Here is a 27,910-nt window from a genome sequence, read left to right as displayed (position 1 = left end):
TAGATCTGTGGTAAACACGTCCTACGTGAACTACTGTGACTGTTCAAGCACCCATCGGATTTGTTCCCACACGGAGATGCCATAATTGCTGAAAATGTCTACCTTGATCCATCTTAAGCACACTTACCAAAAGGACAACCCTGCAGCTAGTCCTTCAAAATCGTTATAATCAAGCACACAAAAAAATGCACTGAGAAACCTATGTAATTTTCTATGCTTAAATAACTTCAACATGTCCTTCTAGAAGGTCTGGCTAGCAAAGGCTTCCAGTCATCTGACCCATTTTCAGAATGGCCTATCGATTCTTAGACAATAACGTGATTTCGATGTCCAATGTCAAATAGGCCATGCCTCAAACAAAAAGGCACTGCTTTTTAATTTGAAACATTCCCTTAAAACATTAAATGCAGATGTCTACTGAGCATTTTGGCTTGTATTTACGCTAGTAGCACAATAAAAATCTGGACCTTTAAAATTAAACTCAGTTAGGGAGCCAGTGTATTTGCTGCAACGGTAACATTGTGCAAAGCATTATTCCTTTAAAGACAATTCTCAATAGACTAAAGGGCATGGTACCTGAAATATCTGCTTAGATTTAACTTCAGAGTTACTATCTTTTTTCTATAATTTAGTAACATTTTGTATGAAAATATATAATATTTATGAATAATTATTAAGTGACTTTGGGGGCCTTGAAATCTGCTATATAAGTAATATTATAGCCAAGATCTCTGAAATTAACCCAATATTGCCATTTAGTGTTTAAAAGCTGTCATACACAAATGAGCTTGTATCTGGAACAGTGCAGACCACTGGTTGGCTAACCTAGACCTAAAAAGACTGTAGACCCCTTTAAATCTCACTGGTCTAGGTTGGACCTCAGTCGCTATAGGTCTTCACAGAAGCTCATCTCTTTGTACACAGCTAAATCCAGGAGCGCTAGAGGCTGCAACTTTTACCTCGACCATCTCGACATGCTTCTCAAAGTAACCCCTTACAGACACTGTAGCCAGTCTATGACAAAATGTAAACCTCTGTCTCACTCCGCCCATTTCCCCAGTTTTAAAACAGGCTACATCCTGGAGGCAATACATTCAGGTAATGGGCTTAACTATTTCCTGAAATAGGAAAGTCAACACTTTGTTTCCCCACATCATTAGACTTGCCTTTGTCTCAGCCAGAGGGGATACTGTTAAAATAGCTCTGTATCCAGAGCTTGTTTAGTCCTAGAGGTTGATGAGTCTCTTTTGATGTACTCACAGACGACACATGAATATGTTCCCCAGTCAGCAAAAACTGTTCAAAATAATTCCCTGGGTTAACAGCACATTGATGCTCCTGATAATAGAAGCACCCAGCGGTAGGTGTCCTCAACTCTGCAAGGTTTGATTGTTTCGTCCTCACCTTGAGAACTTCAAAGATCAATTAATGACATTGATTCCTCGCCCGGTTTCCAAGGACTAAGTCAGTCACTGATTAAAGGTAAGGATCAGAAGAAGTAGATACTGTGGTCCTTGAGGACTGGGATTTGAAAACAGCTTCCTTATACGGACAAAGGCAGTTTGTGCTTGTGGTGACATGGGGAAGTCAAGGTCCAGACCTGCTTTCAACTGGACTTCAGATTCATGTAAGGTTGCAGTGGAGAATGTGTAGTAGGGGTGATTGAATGTTTACCACTTAGAAGGTTACTGGGACAGCTGGGAAAATAAGTGCTAGGGAATATAACCTTTGTGATTAATTAATACAGTGATAATCTCACTCCATATTGTTTGGAAATATATGTGATTGTAAGTGAACATAGCATGTAGGTAGTACTTAGTAAAAGTACCCACAAGTCTGGCATTTAGTTGGCATGTGTTCCTGGGTCTACCTAGATATTTCAGAAACCCAGGACTCTGGGATGACAAGTGAATGGAATGTGTGCCTGGGCCTAACCAGACTGTTTATTAACCCAGGACTCAAGGATGACAAGTCTGGTCACTTTGACTTACTTACATGCGTATAATTATCAGTAGTAACTCAAGTATGAAGATGAACGAGGAATGCCGCTGAATCTACATTTCAAAGTGATACCATTTATTTGAATCACGTAAATAAAGTTACAATACAAAACATAGTTACATACCAGCAATATTCAACCTCCCAAATCATATACAAGTCTACTAATTACACCATAAGTAAAGTCTACTAATTATACCATAAGTATCTAAAACACACTATAGCACGAATGTGTGCTAAGTGCATCCGCTAACAATAGACCCCCTAACCCGTTTAACGACACAAGGTGTCAGGTCTTTTTAACAAGGAAAAACTCCAGTAACTGTTTGAGATGTCTATTTATCCTAACAGCAGACACATCGAAAACACTCCACCAGATAATCGTTAGCATTACTTTACTTTAACACAATGAACACAAAAGACAGGAACTGTCCAACACGTGCAACACGGACAAACATTCTACAGTGTTCTTGTGAAGTTTGATCTATAACCTGTACAGTACAATAAAGGATATCAGACTATTCATCCTTTATGGGGAACAAGGGAGATCCAAATGGTACAGATAAATGTCCACAATACCATGTATTTGGTTTCACACCTCTCCAGGTGAGCTCAGGAAAGACAGGGGCCGATGGCCCACACGTGTTCCAGCTCTTAAGAGAAGCAAATGTTTTGCAGGACACCTGATTAACATCACCAATGGTCTGTTGGAGACTTGGTATGGCCAGACACACTCTTCTGACACACTCTTATCACACTCTTCCTGAACAGACTTTTCTCATTACACTACTAATGTGACTGGAAACCTTTCAAATGTATCACCAGTGAACTGCTAGAATTTTGGAAACTGAATAAAATGATACTGCATTTGGCTAGTGGCAGGTAAATCAGGCAATTTTACCAGCCACTTTGGTGGGTAGCAAACAGGAAGTCACCAAGATATTCTACTACATTATGGGACTAGACGTCACACTCACATTTGTGGATTGTTGACCTGTGACCCGAACTCGGAACATAACTGCCAAAATTCTGTGCTTAAATGTAAACCTATCCACGCACACAACTTGATCCACGAAAGCAAACAAAGGTGTTGACTGACAAATCTGGTTGCATTTATATCATTTATGTTATTTTAGGAATGAGTCAGGTAGTGTTTGTTTGTGGATAGTGATCTTTTTTTAATACGAATCATTTACAGTCATGGATTCGCTGCTCTGTATTTACAGACCATGGTTTACATGTGTGGATTGTATGCTGTGTATTTACTGATAACGGTTTACATGTGTGGATTGTATGCTGTGTATATACGGATCATGGCTCACATTTGTTCTATGCTGTGAATACAAACATTTTGACAGTATTCTGTTTCCATAAAGCTTGTGTCAAATGAAAAACAATATGAAAACTAAAGAATGTTTTAAGTGTTTTCCCATTTACTGCTACAATGACAAGCCGATCGTTATAGTTAAATTTCTTCCAATCCACAGGCAGAGCATTGAATAACAGTAAATAAGAATGTGTTAGCAGTGGCCTACCCAGTAGATCAGTTTGAAGTAAAATGTAATGTGTTCAAAGATGGCAAGAGATGTCCGTGAGGGCAATGAACCGAACATGGCATAATTATCTCTGTAGGGTTTTCATTAGTAAAATGAAAAACCTATCATGACAACATTTTGGAAAACAGTCTTTGGCTGGTAAAAAAAAATCCAAGCAGCTGGTCGATTTCTTTCATCTGGAGGCAAAAAAAATAAATGTTGACCTGTTTGGAACGATATAAGTATATTAAGGTAACTGAACCAACTGGTCTCTTTCCACCGATCCTCCCATCCATCAATCCATGAATCCATCAATCCATGAATCCATCCATCTATATCAAATACTATCTGAAAGCATGAGAGTGTCCTAGGTGTGATGAGGGAAAAGATTTTGTGGTCAACATATAGAATTTCGAATTTAGCCCCAAAAGCTATGTGTGGTACAAACCTAACACTGTCCATGCCTCAAGATACACCATCCCTACAGCGAAGTATGGTGCTATCAGTGCCATGCTGTGGGTTACAACATAAAACTAACGTCACCTTACAGTAATACATTTGGAAAGTCAGTGATTTCATATAGATTAAAAAAATTCTAAAATAATCTCTACGTACTATTTGCAATTCAAAACTATTTGAGAATCAGTCAGGTGCCTGAATACTTCAGCAGCAGCAATGAGATGAGAAAAATGTTTGTGTATTGCCCAGCTGAATCGGAATTCGGCAATGGACAGACCTGCCATCACTCTACATTCACTGGTGCGTTGAGGACCATTAATCCCACTGGTCTAAATTGCTAGTTTGGGGATCTCATTCAATCTGGTATGTATTTAAACACACTTTTAGGTTTTGGCACTGCTGATAACAAATGTTGCTGTGCCACGGTATCCTGCCATATAAAAAACCCGCTTACATAAATCATAAATCTGGTCTACCACAGCCTTACATGTAGGGATTAAGAGAGAACATTCAAATTCAGTTTAACAGGGGAAAAACAAATAATATTGATTTCTGTTTCTACACACCAGCCCCATTGTTGTGTACTGTTGCCCTAGTGTGTATTCCACCTGCCCCATTGTTGTGTACTGTTGCGCTAGTGTGTATTTCTGCGGCCCCATTGTTGTGTACTGTTGCCCTAGTGTGTATTCCACCTGCCCCATTGTTGTGTACTGTTGCCCTAGTGTGTATTCCACCTGCCCCATTGTTGTGTACTGTTGCCCTAGTGTGTATTTCAGCGGCCCCATTGTTGTGTACTGTTGCCCTAGTGTGTATTTCAACGGCCCCATTGTTGTGTACTGTTGCACAAGTGTGTATTTCAGCGGCCCCATTATTGTGTACTGTTGCCCTAGTGTGTATTTCAACGGCCCCATTGTTGTGTACTGTTGCGCTAGTGTGAATTTCAGCGGCCCCATTGTTGTGTACTGTTGCGCTAGTGTGTATTTCAGCGGCCCCATTGTTGTATACTGTTGCACTAGTGTGTATTTTAGCGGCCCCATTGTTGTGTACTGTTGCACTAGTGTGTATTTCAGCGGCCCCATTGTTGTGTACTGTTGCGCTAGTGTGTATTTCAGCGGCCCCATTGTTGTGTACTGTTGCACTAGTGTGAATTTCAGCGGCCCCATTGTTGTGTACTGTTGCGCTAGTGTGTATTTCAGCGGCCCCATTGTTGTATACTGTTGCACTAGTGTGAATTTCAGCGGCCCCATTGTTGTGTACTGTTGCGCTAGTGTGTATTTCAGCGGCCCCATTGTTGTATACTGTTGCACTAGTGTGTATTTCAGCGGCCCCATTGTTGTATACTGTTGCACTAGTGTGTATTTTAGCGGCCCCATTGTTGTATACTGTTGCACTAGTGTGTATTTCAGCGGCCCCATTGTTGTGTACTGTTGCGCTAGTGTGTATTTCAGCGGCCCCATTGTTGTGTACTGTTGCCCTAGTGTGTATTTCAGCGGCCCCATTGTTGTGTACTGTTGCCCTAGTGTGTATTTCAACGGCCCCATTGTTGTGTACTGTTGCACAAGTGTGTATTTCAGCGGCCCCATTGTTGTGTACTGTTGCGCTAGTGTGTATTTCAGAAGCCCCGCGTGTCTGGGAACCCTCGCACGGAGAGGCGTGCTCTGCATTACATCACCACCTGGAGAATGGAGAGCCTGTCTAAAAAAAGAAACCTCAGTTCGTGGGGAATTAACACACTGTAGTGAGTAGGAGCGCTCTCTCAATGTCTCCCTTTCTCTTCCTCTCACTCTCCCCCTGTGTCTTTTCTCTCACTCTCCCCTTGTGTCTTTTCTCTCACTCTCCCCTTGTGTCTTTTCCTTCTCCCTTCCTCTTCCTTTAATTCTCTCCCTCGCTCTTTTCCTCTCCTTCTCACGGACTCGGACTGTCCTTTTCTCTCCTTTCACTCTCCCTGTCACTTTTCTTTCCACTGTTCTGCTCTCTCCTGCATTCCTCTCTCTCTCTCTCTCTGTTACAGCTTTGCACCCAACGTGCCTCACTATCATTACATAATATGCCTGTGGAATGAAAATTGCATATCATTACGCTTCACACGACAGGGGATGGGGTTGTGTCCAGTGTGAAACTCCAGCCAGAGCAGTGCTATGCTAGTAGCAAACATTGTTGGGGATACCTCGATAACCAGACGCAGAGCAACCGGAAGATAAAGTTGTCTAAATTGGCTATTCGTATGTTCCAGTCGGACAGCAGAATCAGCATCTTCATACCACAAGGACACAGTAGTCCCATGTTTGACAGCCACAGTATATAAATCCTTCACTGCCATACAATCAGTACTCACATGGGAAATTCAATACAATGGACACAAGCCAAATGGTTAGTCTTTTCCATCTCACTTGCATAGCGAGGACACTAATGAGTTGTTTGTGTGCGCGCCAGAGTTGAACTGTCTGCCCACGCACTCGGTCATCAGCTTGGATCACTAGTCCCTCGCACTCGCATTCACATGATCAACCAACAGCTAGCCCACCTCATGGTCATGGTCACAAGCAGCAAAGCTATTTAACCCATATTAGCCAGATTGATCAAAAAACATTTTGAAGCAGTCCAAAAGGAGTCAGCAAGAAAAAACAACTAAAAGGAATATAGAAAAGGAGAGGATTCAGGAATTAGCAAGGTGAAATGGAGAGCAGAAACATGGAGCTTTGAATCTAATGCCTAAGATGAACTAGGGGTGGGTTGGATGCGTCTGTTGTCTCCATCTAGGGCCAGGAGTCACTGTCGAAGACCCAAGATAAATATCAGGCACCCCATTTCACAGACACAGAGTCTACTGTCTGAGGCCATGCCAGGCTGCACAACGAGCAACAATTCAGCCTGGGGCCTGTCATCAAAATAATTACACTCACATATTTCAAGAAAATGTGATGACCCCATTTGCTGTGGATAATAGACTAGTGCAACAAGGGTCCAACTCAAAACCAGGAAGTGGGCTCACAAAGTAAATCAGAGTAAATCTTCCCATGTGCTGTCGAAAATTTTTTATTCTATTAAATTTTTTCCCCAGAAACATCTGTTTTGTACTGGATGCCTGCTGATCATTGAGAAACACTTCTGTACACAAGATGAGCACTAATGCTAAGTCTACACTATACAATGTTGCATTCCCGGGCACAGTTTCAATACATTTACATTAAAAAAAATCTGAACCAGGACTGGAACACCAGCACTTGTGTCATCCTATTTGGAAAACCAAAATATTTTTTGAAATACCAGTTTAGGCACCAACACCGAATTACAAATTTACTAAAACATGTAGTACTATGTTGAAAATACTGGGATTAAAGAGAAAAGTATTTTAAAATGATATTTTAATTGGTGTAAATGTGTATTTTCCTATTTAAATTGACATTGTTCCTATCTGGTAAGATTTCTTTCAATTCAAACTGGATTATTCATTCATAAAATATTTGTATCACTCAAACCCCCAGTTTGTGATGCCCAGGTATATTGTATGTCCAACATTAGCCAGTCAATTATGTCATATGTCTGTCTTGTCTTATGTTTTACTTTCCTCAAGGAACCACAGACTGGATATTTATCTTTATACTATTCCTATTAACTACTACTACTTACTGTTTCTGTTTTCATGACTTAAATACATTGTTGTTTTATTGTTTTGCATATTTGCACTAACGTATGCATAAATACCCCTTGTGGGATAAATGCGGAATTGGAACTGAATGTGTAGGTCAAATCATATACTTTCAAACAACACATTGTTAGGTTTAGTGAATCAATCTAAATCTCTCCATTTAAAATACACAAAAAGCTTCAGACATTCACGGTCAACATTGATGCTGTTCATGACAAGTAATATACCACCAGTATTTTCAAAAGGCACACTTTACTGTGACAATCACTCCTCAATGGAAGCACTGTTTTATCATGCATGATACAGATGCTATTTCTAGCACAGCAGCTTGAATAGAATTCAAATGTCAACTCCTCAGAACAAACCGGCCAGATCTTAGTACCTCAGTATCTGGAGTAAGAATGTATAGAGAGCTAACAAGCTTCCAACTGCAGGCCTGGCTAGCGACAGGAGAGACAGAAGTGGATATATGGGAATATCTAATGAAATTTCTCAAAACAAATATTCTTAATTAGCATGTCCCTAGAAGGTATAACTTACACTCACCTAAAGGATAATTAGGAACACCATACTAATACTGTGTTTGACCCCCTTTCGCCTTCAGAACTGCCTTAATTCTACGTGGCATTGATTCAACAAGGTGCTGAAAGCATTCTTTAGAAATTATGGCCCATATTGATAGGATAGCATCTTGCAGTTGATGGAGATTTGTGGGACGCACATCCAGGGCACGAAGCAATTTTGGTGAGCTCGTGCAAATTGTAGCCTCTTTTTCCTATTTGTAGTGGAGATGAGTGGGGTCTTCTGCTGTTGTAGCCCATCCACCTCAAGGTTGTGCGTGTTGTGGCTTCACAAATGCTTTGCTGCATACCTCGGTTGTAACGAATGGTTATTTCAGTCAAAGTTGCTCTTCTATCAGCTTGAATCAGTCGGCCCATTCTCCTCTGACCTCTAGCATCAATAAGGCATTTTCGCCCACAGGACTGCCGCATACTGGATGTTTTTCCCTTTTCACACCATTCTTTGTAAACCCTAGAAATGGTTGTGCGTGAAAATCCCAGTAACTGACCAACAACCATGCCACGCTCAGAATTGCTTAAATCACCTTTCTTTCCCATTCTGACATTCAGTTTGGAGTTCAGGAGATTGTCTTGACCAGGACCACACCCCTAAATGCATTGAAGCAACTGCCATGTGATTGGTTGATTAGATAATTGCATTAATGAGAAATTGAACAGGTGTTCCTAATAATCCTTTAGGTGAGTGTATAACCAAATGCATCACACTAACCCTCTTATCATGCATCAGTTGTGAGTGACTATCTCTCACTCTCTGTCTCTCTTACACACACACACACACACACACACACAGGCACACATGGTTTTTGTCTGCTCTGGAGCCATTCGATGTTCTGCCCAAAAAACTTACTAATTTAGGGGGATGGTGCACTAAAAAACATTAACACAATGAGTACATTGCAATGAAAACCTGTGTGAAACCTGTGCGCTGAAAGCAGTATATCCCACCGCACAGAACAAACATTATGGATTTGACATGGCATAGAGACAGAGACATTCCCATTTACTAGGCTTTCAGAGACGGAATTAACATTATTTTCATCCAGGGAGCTGCTGAGTCGTTTTCATTGTAGCAAACGAAGGAAAACGTTTATACATTTGGATTCCAAGGTTACAATGAGAATGACTGCAAAGGAGGTGCCCCGGGATTACTTTTTCGCTGAGTGCTGATTTAGAATATCGGAAATTAACTTTAATCCTAACCACAGAGGTACATCCCTGACCCCAGATCAGTGTCTTGGGGTTAAACTTCACCCAAACCGAGGCTGGTAAGTTCTGACACCCCTCTCCAAGAAACATACATTTATATTTACAAAAAAAGTCAAAATGGTTTAAATTAGTCAAACCAATGATTTGGTCAATCAGGACTTCAGGATCAGTCTATAACAACAAAAAGTAACAGGGAGATAACAGCTGTGTCTTGTTCTATAAACCATGGCTAACAAACAAACAAAGTGATCTTCGCAGCGGCTCTCAAAGGTAATCATCTCCATTAACTTTTATACAAGTTATTGTATAAACTATGGACTGCCGGGAAAGAGAGACATCCTCCGCATTAAATCCAGCTCTGCTCTGACTTATTGCTCCTGATCAATAAAGAGTTTCCTTAGAACTTTCAGAGTGTCATTATTTTTCTGACTGCAATGGAAGACTTCTTGAAGTTTCCAACAAGTTCTTGGAGTGCAAAATGTCAACTGAACTGCAGGCTATAAGCCTGTTCTGGACAGATGGATGGACACACACACACACACGGAAACAATTTGTAGGATGGGTCACACTTAATCATGGGAAGATTCACCACTGGCCATTGTGTCTTGAATGCTCAGACACACAAAGACACACACACACACACACAGTCATAGAGCAGAAACCAATTCTGTTGCACACCAACACACACACACACACACACACACACACACACACATACAGCTTCTTTCCTTCGCTTTTGCCTGCATGCCTCTCTCATGCCACCTCTCTCATTCTGTCGCTCTCACTCATACTGCCACTCTTACCTTAGTGGTGACAATACAAAGACAATCCATTGCGGGCAGAAAAGCTCAACCTATGCTCGAATTCATCACCGTCAGAAAATATGTGTGAGATGGAACGAAGGGAAAAAAAAGAGGGGGTGGGGGAGAAGAGGAGGAAGCCGACACTGGAGAGAAGGCACACAGAGAGATAGCTGCTACTGGAAGTGGGACCCCTCTGAGAAACTGGAGTCCTCCTCCACAGCGCTGAAGGCATTCATGATCCCAGCGCTGTCTTTGAGTCAAAGCACACGTCATCCGCCATACAAACGCAGGAGTTCTGCTGGGCAGCGTGCCACAAGCATGGCCCCCTCCAACCTGAGAACCCACTCGCCTTCACTCCTCTGCTCTCCAGTCGCCAGCTGAGCGACGCGGTAGAGAGAAGAGCAGTGGAGAAGCTAGCGCACAGCTGAGACGGAGCAGCGGCTAGGCGGGGGGAAAAAAGGCTCCCCAGCGGTTCCCCCACATTCAGATACAATCCCGACTGAAGATGAAATGAAGGACGTGAGGAAGAAGGAAGAAAGGAAGGAAGGAAAAGAAGAGCATCAGCAGCGCTCATCATGAACGCTCTCTAGAAACATTGGTGAAAATCCCTTTAGTAGGGGTACTATCTGTTCTGCAGTGTACAGTGCTATAATGTTATTTAACCTTACTAGTACCATAAACAATATGCTAGGGTAAATCATCCTGCTTTCAGTTAATTCCGCAGCAATTAAAAACATTTTGGTTAATGAACAGTTTTTGCAGTCTAGTATTAATATTCTGATTAGTAAACCTAGAACATCCATTTACTCTACTCTATTGAGATAATACAACACTCAGTTTAGAAGCATTGCATTTCTATAATGCACTCATATCAAAGATCAACAAACTGTTCTGGAACAGCAGCTAAAGTGTGAAATATCCCACAGGGGAAGCAGATCGTTAAATGAAAGTGTCATAAGATAAAACAGACGGTGCCAAACAAAGATGGAGTTTAAAAAAGAAACAACAGCTGGTTGCGCTTGTAGCTGTGCAACCCAAGAGCAGATGCTAGCTGGCTTAAGCCTCTTCTAACTGGAGACCCCCACCAGCATCGGCAGGCATGGGGGCCCATGCACCGGTCAGCTTAAACCAGTAAAAAAATATATATAATTGTCCGGGCTTGGTGCACCTCCCTGCCTGCCGATCCAAAAAGTTTAAAAAGGTTAATTATCTAAAAAGATATTGTTCCAAAGTTAACACAAATTACAGTCAGACTGGATGAGCCAGTTATGGTCAACACAAACAAGGGCTGCAATATTCTGGTAACCTTCCCAAATATCCAAGTGAAGCACAAAATCACAAATGTGTTGTGGGCCGACATTACCCAGCCGGGATGGTGGCAATGAGATGTCCCCCAACATGAGCCAGTGGGCACTTTGTTACAATGGAGTCAACTACGTTTCAACTGGGCACTGGGACATGAAACAGTAGAAGCTGTTCTTTGCCGGACCGCGTAAGCAAAGCCGGCCTAGAAGAGCAAAAGTCTCTTACTTACTGACTGACTGACTGACTGAGTGTGTGAGTGGGTGAGTGAGTGACGGACTACCCCTTGTTAAATAGCGTAGTGGTTAGAGTTATGGTTATAGTTGTGGTTATAGTAAGCCTAAAATTAAACAGTTCTTGTGGATATAAGGATTTGTTCAGGACAGACAAACACTTCGCTGGCTACACAATTCTCTCGTCTTTTCACTTGACAATAAAGTATCAGTTACCGTCTCTTATATTGATAGATACTGTATCAGTGTCATTCATGAATGGCTAATTAGCTGTTAAAACGGCCAGTGGCAAAAGAGGATTTGTTCAGGATAGACAAAGACTTAGCTGGCTACAGCCCTCAGTAGCAATGTTATGGGAAGCCAGAAATGAAACTGTTTACTGTTATATTGTGACTATTTCTGGTGGATTTTCAAATTATGTCTCAGGGTTGGTTTAGAATAGACAAATACTTCGCTGACTATATGATTCTCTCATCTTTTCACTTGATGAAAACCTCAGTTATCGTCACCTATATTGATACAGTAGTTATTGTATCAATGTCATTCTCGAATGGTTAATAAGCTGTTAAAAGGGCCAGCGGCAAAAGCCATACATTTCATAGATGCTATCTGTGGTTGAGGTAAACTTCATAAGAAACATTACTCAGTTTAACACAATGGTTAATGGTGTCTAATGAAATATTCACACTTGGCGTGATGTTAATGTGTGACAAAATTATATAATGTCAAGAGGTTATATGACACCCAGCAAACCTATTGCTCTGTGGCGTAGTGGTTATAGACACAGCCTTTCACATGGGTGACCCAGGTTTGATTCTTAGGAGGGTAACACCGATCAACACTTTTAATTGTGGGTGGCTGAACTAGGCTTGCCTGGTTTTGTGTTTCATAACAATCTTGGGAAGATTTAAAAGCACCATATCCAAAGAGGCAGATATTTTTTCCTACTGGCTTTGATAAAAAGGAACACTCCTACTTAGAGGATTACATTTCATATGTTCCATTAACTTTTGTTTATGGTGGATATTACTGTTAAAAACCGTTGGATATAAACTTAAGTGTTTCCATGCTTTGCCATAAACATACAATATAGCATAACTGCATCCAAATGCACTCCGTTTTATACTGAAAAACCTTTCATTTAGGTACAATTATTGCAAATTCAAAGACTGCTATCATTTGCCAGCCCAGGTACATACATTATTACCACCACAATATTTACTTCTGACTAACTTTACATGATATAAGGCCCAGGGAGCAGAACTAACAATCCAAAAGGCAGACAAATCAGCAGTGAATTCCTAGTCAGAAACAAGCTAACAAACAAATAAACCAGAATGTATTTCCTACAAAACAAATAAAATCCCTCTCTTTCTCACTCAGCCTAATTATCATCCCATTGATGCTGCTTTCCTCTTCAGAGGCCTATAAAAGCCACCGAAGATTGGATGAGGTCTAGGAGTCATCATCCTCAATGTCTCTCCTACTGAAGTTGTACTGAGGTGTTTACCTGCTCCTTGTAGAATACCTGATCCTCTGGTTGAAGTTCCTCAGAGAAGAGCACTTTAATTACAGATTTCATTGATGGACATAGCAGCGCCCTCCACAAACAAATGCACGGGTTCTCTATTAGCACAGAGAAAGGGCTGGTTACTGGGACTAATCTTTTAAGTAGATGGGACTTAAGATGGCTCCTCCTGATAACATCATGAAGGGGCATCTTTCCTTGACTTGATCCAAAGGTATGGGGGAGGCACTGGGGACCGTGATGACGGCTGTAACTGATATAGGACTAAGAATATGTCTTAGGTTTGTGACTCCTCTTGCTATACACTGGAGTCCGCTTATGGCGATCACAGTTATAAGGTTCATCCGCTTATAGTGATCAAAAAGCTTGGGACGGAATCGTTCCCATACAAATTAAATAATTAGCTTATAGTGATCAATTAGTCCGCTTATAGTGTTCATTTTGGGTCTTTTCATACATTTCAACATAATTAAAACCTAATACAAATTTTTAGAATTTCATTTTAATTTCAGTTCATTTTAATTGTTTTCCTACATAACCTTTTTTACTTGTCGTGAAATGCTTATTTTGCCCCGCGTGAAGCTGTCTATGGCGGGCAAAAGAAAGTCATTTTAGATCCAAGAAAAACGTTGTCTCTATGACAGGCTGCCAAAAATGAGCCTACGAGATGCGGCAGTGATCCAGCCATCAATGGACAGGTTTGTGAAATTAACTTTCCAGCCGACAATTTTTTGTAGGCTAGTTATTGTTATTTTTTTTATTATCTTTTTACAAAGATCTGAATATTTTTGGTTACATTTGTTTTAAAACTCTGAAACCAGTTCAGCATTGACAGCCTACAGTTTACTTAATGTATTTTATTTCAAATACACTGAAACTATTGTAGCCTACCGGCAAGCTGTTGCTAGCCTAACTGCATTGACATAATTTGAAAGTCAATAAACTTCAGTTAATAGCAAAGCTGTCCGTTTCATGACTTTATATTTATGTAATAAATATATACATGTTAATTAAATGGTAATCTGCATGCAAAATACAGTAATCTGCATGTACAGTAAATACAATAAAAAAAATCTGTTACAAGTATCGTCTGCTTATAGGGATCAAATTGCCCCAGACAGAGCTGTTCACCATAAACGGACTCCACTGTAGTACATACTGTACCTTCATGCCTCCGGCCACCTCTCCCAGTTTGGTGTTGTTTTAGGGCTTCTTTTGCTATTAAACATAAATTCAAATATTAGGAATTTCATATCACTATAATCAGGGGTTAAATTGTAATTTGGAAGGTGAGGGAACTCTTGACCCTAAACAAGGGCAGAGGGTCAGCAGCTTACCATAAATAAGGCATATTTAAGCCATACTGCTGAAAGGAAACCATTGGTATAACAAACAACTAGGCCACACTGAATAATTAAATATGCAATAAGTTAACACTAAGAACTGTAATCCTTTTCACTTAAACACCATGAACAGTGCCAGATCACCATACATATATCCATTATATTATTTAGAGCAGCTGTTCAATCTAAAAGGAAAATGCAATCTTTATATTAGATATTAAACAGAACAACAGTAAGACAATTAAAAATAAATTGCAGTACAGGCCTACACTGTATATTTGATATACAAACACATTTTCATGTTCTATTCATTTATTTAATTGGCCTACATTTTTATTGAAAATAATCAGTTAGCAAATTCAAGTTGGCTCCTCTTCTGTCCATCTCTGTAAGATACAGTAAGTTGGAATGACCAATTAGTTGGCCTGAATAAGCTAGTGTGGTATTACACTGTTTGCAAGTTAAAGAAAGGATTATCATATTTATTATTTAATATATTAATGTTATGTTAATGTTCCGTGCATCTGTCTGAATAAAATTTACTAGCTAGCGTAGGCTACAGCAAAAGACTTAATCACCAAGCCACAAGCTAATGTTACGCCATGCAAACCAACTACTGAAACTTGCAAGCTCCATTTGAACATAATTTGATAAACAAACTTGGACATTATGAGGAATAAATTGTACTTAAGATTATCACATCTATTATAAAAAGTTTGGTTAGGTGGACAGTAAACCTATCTCTGTAGCATGGTTAAAATTAACAGAGTAGATTTAACATTTTAAAGAGGTTTGAGAATGCATGCTCTGCCTCTCATATTCATAGACACAACCATTTCACACTGAGCTTTCTCCACTACCACGGGCAATTACTGGGACACCCTCTAACAAAACTGAAACGATTGGCTATTCAACTGACAGCGACAGCAAATACAGTTCAGGATGCAAGTAAAACTAAGCAAAAGATGGGCAGTCAAATCACATTGTATTTTTTATGTGGTTTGTTATTAGCACGCCATTTTCGGTCCATTCTGCACCAATTTAACCCCTTATTATAATATTTATTCATACATTTGTTCCCAATTATGTCTAACAAGAGTTTGAAAATTGAACCATATGTCCACATTTGCACATTTCAGCCACAGTGCTCTCTCAAACAGGAAGTATTCACTGGCACATACATGCTGAAGGTGTGCAGTCCCTGTCAACAACCCAGATTGAGCTGACAGACACCTGACCAATCAAAAAGGAGTTGCTAGAGAAAAACGAGACAAGTCAATCCAGTCTGCTGTCAATCCATCCACCCAGATTCCTGGGAACTCTCGGTACACCGCAAACAGGATTCAAACTTCCTGGCCCCAATGGCATAACTGTACTGCCAGGCAGTGACTAACACCACTGTGCCGCTCAGGGGTCCAGAAACCACTGGAATTGACCAGAAAAAAAACGATTCTACTGAAGTCATGGGTAGACCACAGTTAGTGAGTCATGGTTTCCACATACACACCATGGCCAAAAGTATGTGGACACCCCCCGAATAATAATTGAGTACATACCTATGGCTCACAGGAGCATAAAATCTAGCACAAAGCCAAAAAAACTCCATAGATAGACAAATTGGTAGACCACATAAACTCACAGAGAGGGGCTGCCGAGTGCAAAAGCACGTAGTGCTTAAAAATCGCCTACCTGTTGCATCACTCGCCAGAGTTCCAAACTGCCTCTGGAAGCAACATCAGCAAAACAAAAACATTTGTTTCCATGGCTGAGCAGATTCAGTACTACAACCGCAATGACAAGCAGAAGCTGGAGTGGTGTAAAGCACACTGCCACTGAACTCAGGAGCAGTGGATTCATGTTCTCTGGAGCTGATGCTTCACTATCTTGCTGTCTGACGGACGAATCTGGGTGTAACGGATGCCAGGAGAATACTGCCGACCGAAATGCATAGTGCTTAGTGTAAAGTTTGGTGGAGGAGGGATAATGGACCGGGGCTGGGGTTCCGGGTTTGGGCTAGGCCCCTTGGTTCAACGGAAGGGTAATCTTAATGCCACAGGATACATAGAGATTTTAGACAACTGATTTGGTTGTGCTTCTAACTTTGTGGCAACTGTTTGGGGAAGGCCCTTTCCTGTTCCAGCATGGCGGTTTTAGAATTGTTATAATATCACATCCGTCTCCACAAAAACAGGAAGACTGCCATTTACCATTTACTCTGAGTGAAGGATTTGTTTAGCTTTCAGCCAAGTTGGCTATCCATTCAGTATTCTGTTGTATCAAAATGTCCAACAAGCTCAAATAGGTGTGATGGTCGGGCGTCCACATACTTTTGGCCATATAGTGCATAAGCACATCTCTTTCCCAACAGTTTAAAGACAACGACAGTAAATAGTTCATCAGAATCAGGTGTGCGAGTGCTAGGTTAGACCAATAGCTGTTACCCCACAATGGCTTAGCTTGCATTTATTTCAATGAAAACCTGGGCTTAAAGGGATAATTCGTCCAAAAATCATATTTCGGTGACAGTCCCCTTACTCCCAGTTGGTCCTTCAGGCACATAGAGTAATTATTTTAAACAATCCATTAATCAGCTCTGTCTCAGTAATTAGTGTTATTAGCATTGTACAAATTCATGAATGGAAACCGTAGGTACCCCTATTGCAAAGCTGCATTGCAAGAGGAAAACTACTAGAAAGCAAGTCACCTATTTCGTTTTTAATATTCACCTCAGACAGTCACCTCGGCGATGGTAATCCCAAACCCTTGCTCAGAATATCCGGAGGCAACATGTTCTTTGTGTATTACAACATAGCAATCAGAAGTATTACTTACAATCTGTCTTGTCTCCCCGGGTTGAACTGGGTAACTTGATGGAATTGCATTTGCCTTTAGTACTATTCTAAGTGAACGTGTGTCACGATCTTCCGTATTAAAATGTTTCTTGCACAAATTGTACCTCTTGTAGGCAAAGTTGCTCCACTGATTCTCCAACAAAACCACTTGGGAAAGGCAGAGGTATTGTCCCAATTGCAGAGCAGGTAGAATTGAATTAACTTAAGATCCACGAGCAGGCAAACAAGCAAACAGAGATTGTTATCGATGCAAACAAAGGAAATCCAAAGTTTATTAACCAAATACAACATAATTTATTAACCACCAAATACATCATCCTGCACAATGAAATTATTGTGACATGGCACAAGACATCTATGTGGTAAGAATTAAGAAATATATAAAGCAAAAATATAGCAATAATATATTCAAGTGTAAACTAGCAGCAATTTTAAAAAGCTAGGTGAAGCAACCTTTCATCACATAGCTTGTTGAGGTTAAAGTTCATGCTCACCTAAATGACATCAAGGCCAAAGAACAGAAGCTGTGTATGGTGGCTATAGGAAATAGTTCGCTAGTGCCGGTTTGAATTCAGCCAATTCCGCACTCTGTTTCGTCAGTGTACAGTTTAAAAAAATCGCTGCGACTGTGACGGATTACTGAATGTAGATTTGAAGTGTTTTGCCGTTGTTTTCCACTTGCAATGCAGTTTGTGACAGCGGTACAAAACGTTTCCATTCATGAATAAGGATGATGCTAATAACGCTAATTACAGACTGGGACAGAATGGGAGCTGAAAAATTGATTGTTTGGAAAAAATACTTTATGGGCCTTCTGGAACATCTGTTGGTAAGTGAAATTTCTGAAAAATATACATTTTGGACGCACTATCCCTTTAAAATAAAAATCTATTATATAAAAAGTCTATTCGTATTTAAAATAAAGAAAAGTATATTTCTGAGAACAGTTGATAAAGTATTGTGTGCTCTGTTCACACTGGCAAAAAGCTATGCATCCACCATAGAAGCAAACAACTAGTGCCAGTAGGACTGCAGCCAGCCGGTCCTGAAAGACTTCGGTACCGCCTGGGGTTGAACGCTCTGGAACTCTAATGTTCTGTTAAATGACAATTTTTTTCACCTGTTTATCCATTGTTGCAGAGAGATTATACATGTACAAGACACTACCAGCTCACCAGCCATCGGGCACAACCTTGAGTCAATGTACTTCAACAGCAAGAAGCAAGTAGAGTAGCACCTCAGAATTACACATTAACATGCAGTATAAGGCTCAGAGACTTCTAGGACTTCACTAGCAGTTAAATTCCCCAGCACTCAGGTAGATCTTCTTAAACCACGGACAGTTGTCAAGTTCTGGCTATTTCTAAACTAATCTCATAACCAAAACATTTCCCACCACCAGTGATGGAGCCGAGCGGAGCGCATGGGATGGACGATGTGACATGGCGCTGTTAACGCACAGGCAGACACCGCACTAGGCAGAACGGAGTGTCTACAGGTTACTCACCCCAGAGAGGTTCACGCCAGTCTCTATCTGATCCTTCCCACCAGGACCTGAGGTGCTCCGCGCCCTCATCTGGACACACACACACACACACACACACTAAGCGTCGTTGGATTATGTTACTACAATGAAATAGGCTTCACTGAGACTAAACAACTATGTCGCTAAGTACAGAGAAATAAACTGCTTGAGGTTTACACGGTTTTGTTGAGCCCAATTAGTCATGAACAGGCATATTGTCATAACATCACATCGGTCTCTACAACAGAAAGACTGACGTTTACCATTCACTCTGAGTGAGTGATTTGTTTCGCTTTCGGCCAAGTTGGTGTTCCACGCAGTATTCTGTTGTCTAAGACCATCACGAAGAAATGCTTAGACCTGCCGCGCGCGCGCGCACGTGAGGGCACACACACAAACACTCTGCCTGTATAGTGGACACACTGATTAGTCCATGTCTATTTGAACTAATTGGCCACTTCAATCAGTCTCACTTAATCTACTCACCATCTATCCCTCCTGCTTTTCAAACGTCTCCAACGAAACTGCGTATCTCTAATTCCTGATGTCAAGTGAATACAAGCTCAGCATCCCAGGAAAGGTTGACGCTTGTGCACGGTGTAAGGCTGAAGTGGTAACCCACAGTGGGATCAAAAATACAGGACCAGATGGCATCATGGGATGGAGGCAACACTCAAAAAGCACCAATTCTTTTTAAGCCGTCAATCTATTTTCCATGGCCTAAAACGCTCAGCTTGAGCTTCGTAACGTGGAGAGAAAAACACAACAACATGTCAACCGATTTTTGACCCAAATGAGCAAAGTTATGGAACGTGTTTAGGGCACAATGTTTGTGGAACTATGGTGTTAGGTGTATGGTGTAGGGTAGAGTTATGGGACAATGGAACTATGGTGTTAGGTGTATGGTGTAGGGTAGAGTTATGGGACAATGGAACTATGGTGTTAGGTGTATGGTGTCGGGTAGAGTTATGGGACAATGGAACTATGGTGTTAGGTGTATGGTGTCGGGTAGAGTTATGGGACAATGGAACTATGGTGTTAGGTGTATGGTGTAGGGTAGAGTTATGGGACAATGGAACTATGGTGTTAGGTGTATGGTGTCGGGTAGAGTTATGGGACAATGGAACTATGGTGTTAGGTGTATGGTGTCGGGTAGAGTTATGGGACAATGGAACTATGGTGTTAGGTGTATGGTGTCGGGTAGAGTTATGGGACAATGGAACTATGGTGTTAGGTAAAGTGTAACGTTTAGGGAAATGCAATCCTGGAGCATTACTGCAGGTAAACCAAGGCAGGGCAGACAGTGTTACGAGCTGCTGTGTGTTGCTTTTTACCTAATACCCTTCTTTAGAAGAGAGGTTTGAGAATGGCTCCCGTTGCACTCATGTTAATAGGACAGGACACATCTCAGTCTCCTGACACTTCAATAATCCCTTCACTGATCCCCATGCATCTACTAAACACACCACCCACTTACTCTCTTCAGGCTACCATGGGATGATGGTTGTACAGTACAAAGTTCCGAACTACACAGGTTTTTCCACTGGTTTGTACAACTTTGGGAAAGAAACCAGGGAGGGAAATATACTGTATAAATGAAACCAAGAATCTTTCAATTGAGAGAAATTGGATTACTACAGGATTACTGAGGTTGCTGGTTTGATGCCAATTACAATGTCAAACACACACACATATGCAAGCAGACACAAAGACACACACTCAGACACACACACACACACACACACTCGCACTACAACACAAATCCTTATTTATACTTTAAAGGGTCAAATTGTAAAACAGAGGGAGAACTAAAATCAAAGATGTGTTTAGAGATGCATTAATTGATGCATAGATCAATGTGATATTCAAATGCAGATCTATAGAATTACAGAGGATAATGAATATTTAAACATGCGGTACGTAGTTCAACTCAGGCCTCACCTTTGTACTGGTGTACATATTTTACAAAGACTAGCTTCCCCCTAGTGGATGCATAAAACAAAATCTTTAACTGTCTCAAAGGTAAACCAATTGTCAACTAACCAGAGCATTTTAAACAATATCATATCCATTCTTAAATGGCATATTAAAATAATCCACACATTTAAACAACCGAAGTGAAAAAAATCACAGAAAATCTCATCCCACTGGAAAACACAGCTTTGCTGCTTCTTAATCCCTCGTCCTAGATAGATACAGATCCTGTGGGCTTTTGTCAGATGATACAAAACATAATGTAAACACAACGACAGCAAACCTTTGGGCTTCATTGTGTTAATCCTTGATAGTGATTTCATGTATGTAATGTTGTCTATTAGTGTAGTGGCTTAACATTACTTTTTAGAATTCAAATCAAATCAATAAAACCATAATTCAAAACAAATGTTGTGCAAAAAAATACAAAATACGCTTGTAGCCCAGGGGTTCGCAACCTAAGGAATTGAGGTTATGAGTGGCACGCAAAGGTATTAGCCTTGACCAACCATGGCTTCATATAAAACAGCATAAAAATCTATAAGAAATACACATTTTTTATATTACAATTTCTTAGAATTTCAAGTAAACTAGTTTATATTATTTTCACCGTTTGTAAAGAAAACTGGAGAACATGATTGAAATTGCATTCGTTTTCACTGCAAGATTGTAGTTCTCCCAAAATCTTTGTCAGCTTTTATAATGTTGCAGCTAACGGTTCTACTCAGCCGGACTCTTATTCATAGGCGCCCCCCAAAATTCAAAACTCAACTGAAACTAAACATTGCTGATGAGATTTCAAATAGCAACCAGCTGGCAAGCGTTCTTTCTTTATTTTCTTGAGTTCAGCACCAAAACAGATGTCTTCTCCAAAATAGGCGGTAATTATTCAACATGAAATACTATTATTTCTAAAATATTCCTGTAATATCCCCTACATTCTATAATTGAATTTTTTTTTGGCATTTGGGTTGCTTCAACATTTGGTTTAAGTCCTACCATAAGTCCTACCACTCCCATCATTACAGCGTCGTAGCCACTGGACACAAACGGAGGCAAAGTTGTATATCAAGGTTCAAAACTGAGTAGTTGGGGAAATCTACCTATGCTTTTTAGTTTGTTCATCCAAATCATTTTACACTCTGCCTTTTTGAATCCCAGTCATATTTTGTCATTTATTTACCCTCACCCTTCAGGTCTTTCCGTACTTTCCATTTAATTCCAATGCCACACGCCAGGCCTGGTGCATACAGTGCATTCAAGTGCTAGGCGCACACTCCTCCAACATTAGCAGCCTTTCGCAACGTCCAATTAACCAGAGCTACAATCCAGGCATTTACTGCCTCTTGTTATTTGTGTTGGGAATGGCTCTTTAGTAAACAATGGAACGGAAGCCTGCCTTTATCAATGGGTACTAGTGTTTGTTATTGGGGTGCTGAGGAAGACATGGGTATGTGGAGCTGGCAAGCTGCTCAAGGCTCTGGATTCCAAGGGGATCTAGGGACCAATTATCGGTTCCCCTCTTGGCTTTTACATTGGAGGCCTATTTTTTTAATGATGACAGTTGAGAGCCAAGTTTGCACCAATGGCTGGCATGGTATTACCAGGGTGTGTGTATTAATTGTACATTTTATGTCCTACCAATAGCCTGAAATGTGCAGTAAGAAAATGGAAAATAATACATTCGAAGACACAATGTAGATAAAAAACTATTCCGGGATTACATTTTTAATGATCCAACATTATGTTTACAAAAGCTTATTTTTCTACATATTGAAAGGAAAACAATTTGGGACCCAACCAAATCAGGCTCCAACTCATCTTTCATTGTGGATCAATGAAAAACTTAGACAACTTACAACATACACAAGATAAAAATACAATGACAGAGAAATATTTAAATTTCTAGCAAATGTATTCTGCTTTCTGTTAAATTTTCTTAGAACTGAAAGAGGAATTTCACCCTGTCGAGGTTTGTTTGGCGGTTGAGATAAAAATATTCAGTAATTATTGTATTTTCATCTTGTCAATTTGTGTGTAGTCGCAGGTGTTGTCACAGTTGTCACAGTCTTTCAATTAATTTTCAATCATCAGATTTGAAATGGTGGTTCTTGATACAGTGGATCTCAAATGTATTCACCCCCTTGGGCTATTTCTTATTTTATTATAACATTTAATCAATTTAAATGTTTTTGACACTGATGAATAGATAAAAGTCCATAATGTCAAAGTGAAAAATTACTTTTACAAATTGTTCTAAATACATTACAAATACAAAACAGAAAATAAATGGTTGCATAAGTATTCACTCACTTCAGGCAATATGTATGGATGAAGTCTCTACCAGTCTCTACCAGCTTCGTACATTTAGAAAAATACATTTCTGCCTATTCTTCTACACAATTGCTCAAGATCCTTCAAACCTTTGGTGAACAGCAATTTCAATTCCTTCCACATATTTTCTATTGGATTAAGGTGCAGACTTTTACTGGGTTCATTCATCTGCGGGAAGATTTTCTCCCTAGTCATAGGTGTCTTACAGACGTAATCTTCCAGGATTTCTCTGTACTTTGCTGCATCCATTTTGCCCTCTATCTTCACAAGCTTTCCAGGCCCTGACACTGAGAAAAGCATCCCCATAGCATAATGCTGCCACCACCATGTGTCACAGTAGGGATGGTGTTCTCAGAACGGTGTGCGGTGTAAGGCTTGGGTGAAATATAGCGCTTAGTGCTGAGGCCAATAAGCTCTATTTTGGTGTCATCGGACCATAAATCTTCATCCACTTAGTCTCAGAGCCTTCCACATGCCTTCTAGCTCAGATTTGAATTAACTTTTTGCCACTCTCCCATGAAAGCCATTTGTTGCAGTTGGCACAGTGTCTCATAGCTCACCAGACCCCCCTGTCTCAGTTCCAAGGTGTTACGCTGCTATATTATTGTGCTGGGGGATATGAGGGACGTACTACTAACTTTTCTCAGTCTCCTCCAGTTTTACATTTTAGGAGGAGATGAGGTCCTGGTCCACACCTGCGGAGTACCTGGTTTGGGGGGCCCGTTGCTGTCCCTGTCCTTGTCCACCTGGTCACACTTCTGACCTAGTCTAAAATCAAATAGACCCTGGATTTAGCCCGGAGAAATGTATTTATTATTCCAATTGGACTCTTAATATCTCACCCGGCACAGCCAGAAGAAGACTGGTCACCCCTCTGAGCCTGGGTCCTCTCTAGGTTTCATCCTAAAATTCGACCTTCTTAGGGAGTTTTTCCTAGCCACTGAAATTCAACACTACTGTTGTTTGCTCCTAGGGGTTTAAGGCCGGGTGTCTCTGTAAAGCACTTTGTGACAACTGCTGTTGTAAAAAGGGCTTTATAAATACATTTGATTGATTGAGCCATGGAAGACTGACTCCTTTAGAGTTGCCATAGGCCTCTTTGTGGTCTCTTTGACCAGGGCCCTACTCGCCTGGATACTCAGTTTTTGAGGAAGGCCTGTTCTAGACAGAATCACAGTTGTGCCATATTCCCGCCATTCAAATGTTACGTTGTTTAAATGATACAAAGAGCTCAAATGCCTCAAATCACACACATTATAGCTCTATCTTAATATAGCCCTATCTTATTATTATCATATCTTAAAATATGATATTAATACATGACTAGTTGGCTAGTTCGCTTGTCCTACCGTAGTCTGTTTAACATTAGATTGGGGCAAACATTTCTTTGTCTAACACCCAGCCTATGATACAACATTTGTAAAATCAACATTTACTTTTACATTTCTCTAATAATAAGATAGTAATAATAATAATCCAATAGTATGTTATCCAGTAAACATGTTTGTGATTTGTAGTAGTAGAACGCAGTAGTAGAACGCAATCCTTGGCTTAGCATATATCCTATGTCAATATATGCGTCTTCAGCAATGGAACACGAACGGATTCTTGATTGGTGAAATGGGTCAGATGAAGCATCTAAGGGCTAGGTGGGCAACCAGGACGAAAGCCATGTGATGTTTTTATAGGTTATCAACACAGCTGACAAACAGCTGGAATGCGATATTCGGTAAACAGGCAAACACAACTGTAAATTTAAAAACATTTAAAAATAAAAATAGCAGGCAAACAGGGATTGAATTTATACGGATGAGAGCTTTGACCTAAGAGAGTACTGATCATGCACTGCGAGTAAGGAAATGAGAGGGCAGGACTGTGGCGACTGCGACATAGGTTGTGTGATTGGAGCATTCCAGTAATCCACCTAGAAAAAAAGCATAGCTCCGCCTATTTCTGAGCAAGATTCAAAAACAGCATTTAGAAAGGCGACTGTCTTACCATTGACTTCAATTATCCCATAATGGGACTGGCAAAATGTATTATAAATCTATGTCCACTACTCTAAGGTGGTCCCATGTGACTCACCTCTGTTGGGCAGGAGTGTTGTAGCACGGTGGTGGAGAAACCTGTGCCAGTCTTTTCCCACTGGTCAGCCATGTGGTTAACCTCGTCCAACTTCTGCTCGCAGGTCTTCTGGGTGTTCTGCAGCGTTGCCTCGTAGAACTCCTGGATATCTGCGGGACATGTTATAGAAACCTGTTTGATTGTCTACAATAGACAGAACCTTGAATGGAAGCAGCCTCTCGCTAATTGCAGTGCAAGTCAGCACATTTGCATTCATGTAAACATGCTCCATTTCAGATCTTCATGGAAAATGGGGGTTTTGAATTTAACCCAGGATTACTGCCTCATTGGCCATCAACCAAAATGAACAGGGGCAATTTTGGAAATGTAATTGATGTCACTGAGATTAAATACCATATGAGAAGAATGGCCAAATGCACTTGTTAGGTACAGTTTATCCCCATCCAACAACCACCCTCCTGTGTGCCAATGAATGAACATGTATGAAATAGTGGATAAAGAATTACTAGAAACACAAAAGAAAAGAAACAAAACTACAAGAGAACAAAAACAAAAAGCAATTCTTTGATGACTCGTTGATTTAGCAAATCACAGCATATTTGACAAACTGTCTAAGCTAGATCTATTTGAACAGCTTGTGCCACCAGCAGTCTGGTATGTGCTGAAGCAGCTTGGTTAAAGCGGTTTATAAGTCTCAATTACATGTCCAACATGCATTTACCAAATTAATAATTTGCTATTCCACCTACAGGTTTTTATATTACGTTGTTAGTCAGACACCAGAATTTAGTAATAATGATTTAGAAAATCAATATAAAGTGAGGGTAAATGTTTTGTGATCCCCTGCTGATTTTGTACATTTGCCCACTGACAAGGAAATTATCATTCTATAGTTTTAATTGTAGGTTATTTGAAAAGTGAGACAGAATAACAACAACAAAATCAAGAAAAACACGTCAAAAATTGTATAAATGTATTTGCATTTGAATGAGTGAAATAAGTATTTGACCTCTCTGCAAAACATGACTGAGTAATTGGTGGCAAAACCCTTGTTGGCAATCACAGAGGTCAGATGTTTCTTGTAGTTGGCCACCAGGTTTGCACACATCTCAGGAGGGATTTTGTTCCACTCCTCTTTGCAGATCTTCTCCAAGTCATTTCGAGGCTGACGTTTGGCAACTCGAACCTTCAGCTCCCTCCACAGATTTTCTATGGGATTAAGGTCTGGAAACTGGCTAGGCCACTCCAGGACCTTAATGTGCTTTTTCCCAAGCCACTCCTTTGTTGCCTAAGCTGTGTGTTTTGGGTCATTGTAATGCTGGAATACCCATCCACGACCCATTTTCAATGCTCTGGCTGAGGGAAGGAGGTTCTCACCCAAGATTTGACAGTACATGGCCCCGTTCATCGTCACTTTGATGCGGTGAAGTTGTCCTGTCCCCTTAGCAGAACCCCCCCCCCCAAAACATAAGGTTTCCATCTCCATATTTGACGATGGGGATGGTGTTCTTGGGGTCATAGGCAACATTCCTCCTCCTCCAAACACGGCAAGTTGAGTTGATGCCAAAGAGCTTGATTTTGGTCTCATCTTACCACAACACTTTCACCCAGTTCTCCTCTGAATCATTCAGATGTTCATTGGCAAAATTCAGACAGCCTGTACATGTGCTTTCGTGAGCAGGGGGACCTTGCGGGCGCTGCAGGATTTCAGTCCTTCACGGCGTAGTGTGTTACCAATTGTTTTCTTGGTGACTATGGTCCCAGCTGCCTTGAGATCATTGACAAGATCCTCTCGTGTAGTTCTGGGCTGATTCCTCACCGTTCTCAAGATCATTGCAACTCACAGAGGTGACCGAGGGAAATTGACAGTCCTTTTGTGTTTCTTCCATTTGCGAATAATCTGTTGTCACCTTCTCACCAAGCTGCTTGGCGATGGTCTTATAGTCCATTCCAGCCTTGTGTATGTCTACAATCTTGTCCCTGACATCCTTGGACAGTTCTTTGGTCTTTGAGTTTGAAATCTGACTGATTGATTGCTTCTGTGGACAGGTGTCTTTTATATAGATGACAAACTGAGATTAGGAGCACTCCCTTTGTGTGCTATTGTGTGCTCCTAATCTCAGCTCGTTACCTGTATAAAAGACACCTGGGAGCCAGAAATATTTCTGATTTAAAGGGGATGAAACACTTATTTCACTAATTAAAATGCAAATCAATTTATACAATTTTTGACATGCTTTTTTCAGGATCTTTTTGTTGTTATTCTGTCTCTAACTGTTCAAATAAATCTACCATTAAAATTATAGACTGATCATTTCTCTGTCAGTGGGCAAACGTACAAAATCAGCAGGGGATCAAATAATTGTTTCCCTCACTGTAAATGTGTTAATGAATGGTTAATGAATAAAGTTGTTAGAGTATTGTATTGAATTACAACCAAATTACATATTGATTTCCTTATTTCAAAAAAGGATTCAAATATCCAGATGTATTCACAAATCCA

The 27,910-nt window shown here is 40.5% G+C and overlaps 1 protein-coding gene across 15 annotated transcripts in view; it reads right to left on the bottom strand.

Moving 5' to 3' along the window:
- The window catches only part of dlg2 (discs, large homolog 2 (Drosophila)), a 262,715-nt gene that overhangs the window by 192,554 nt on the left and 42,251 nt on the right, over window positions 1-27,910 (bottom strand). For all 15 annotated transcript variants that reach the window (XR_002196977.2, XM_020048234.2, XM_020048218.3 and 12 more), the window contains exon 3: window positions 25,408-25,556. Coding sequence is in view for 14 of the 15 variants with exons in the window: in XM_020048234.2 (XP_019903793.1) it covers window positions 25,408-25,556 (149 nt within the window). In the remaining variant the exon portion in view is untranslated. The remainder of the gene's footprint in view (window positions 1-25,407; window positions 25,557-27,910) is intronic.

Source organism: Esox lucius, chromosome 7 (assembly GCF_011004845.1).
Source record: "Esox lucius isolate fEsoLuc1 chromosome 7, fEsoLuc1.pri, whole genome shotgun sequence".
In the NCBI taxonomy this organism is placed as follows: Eukaryota; Metazoa; Chordata; class Actinopteri; order Esociformes; family Esocidae; genus Esox; species Esox lucius.
This window is presented reverse-complemented; position numbering and strand designations above follow the sequence as displayed.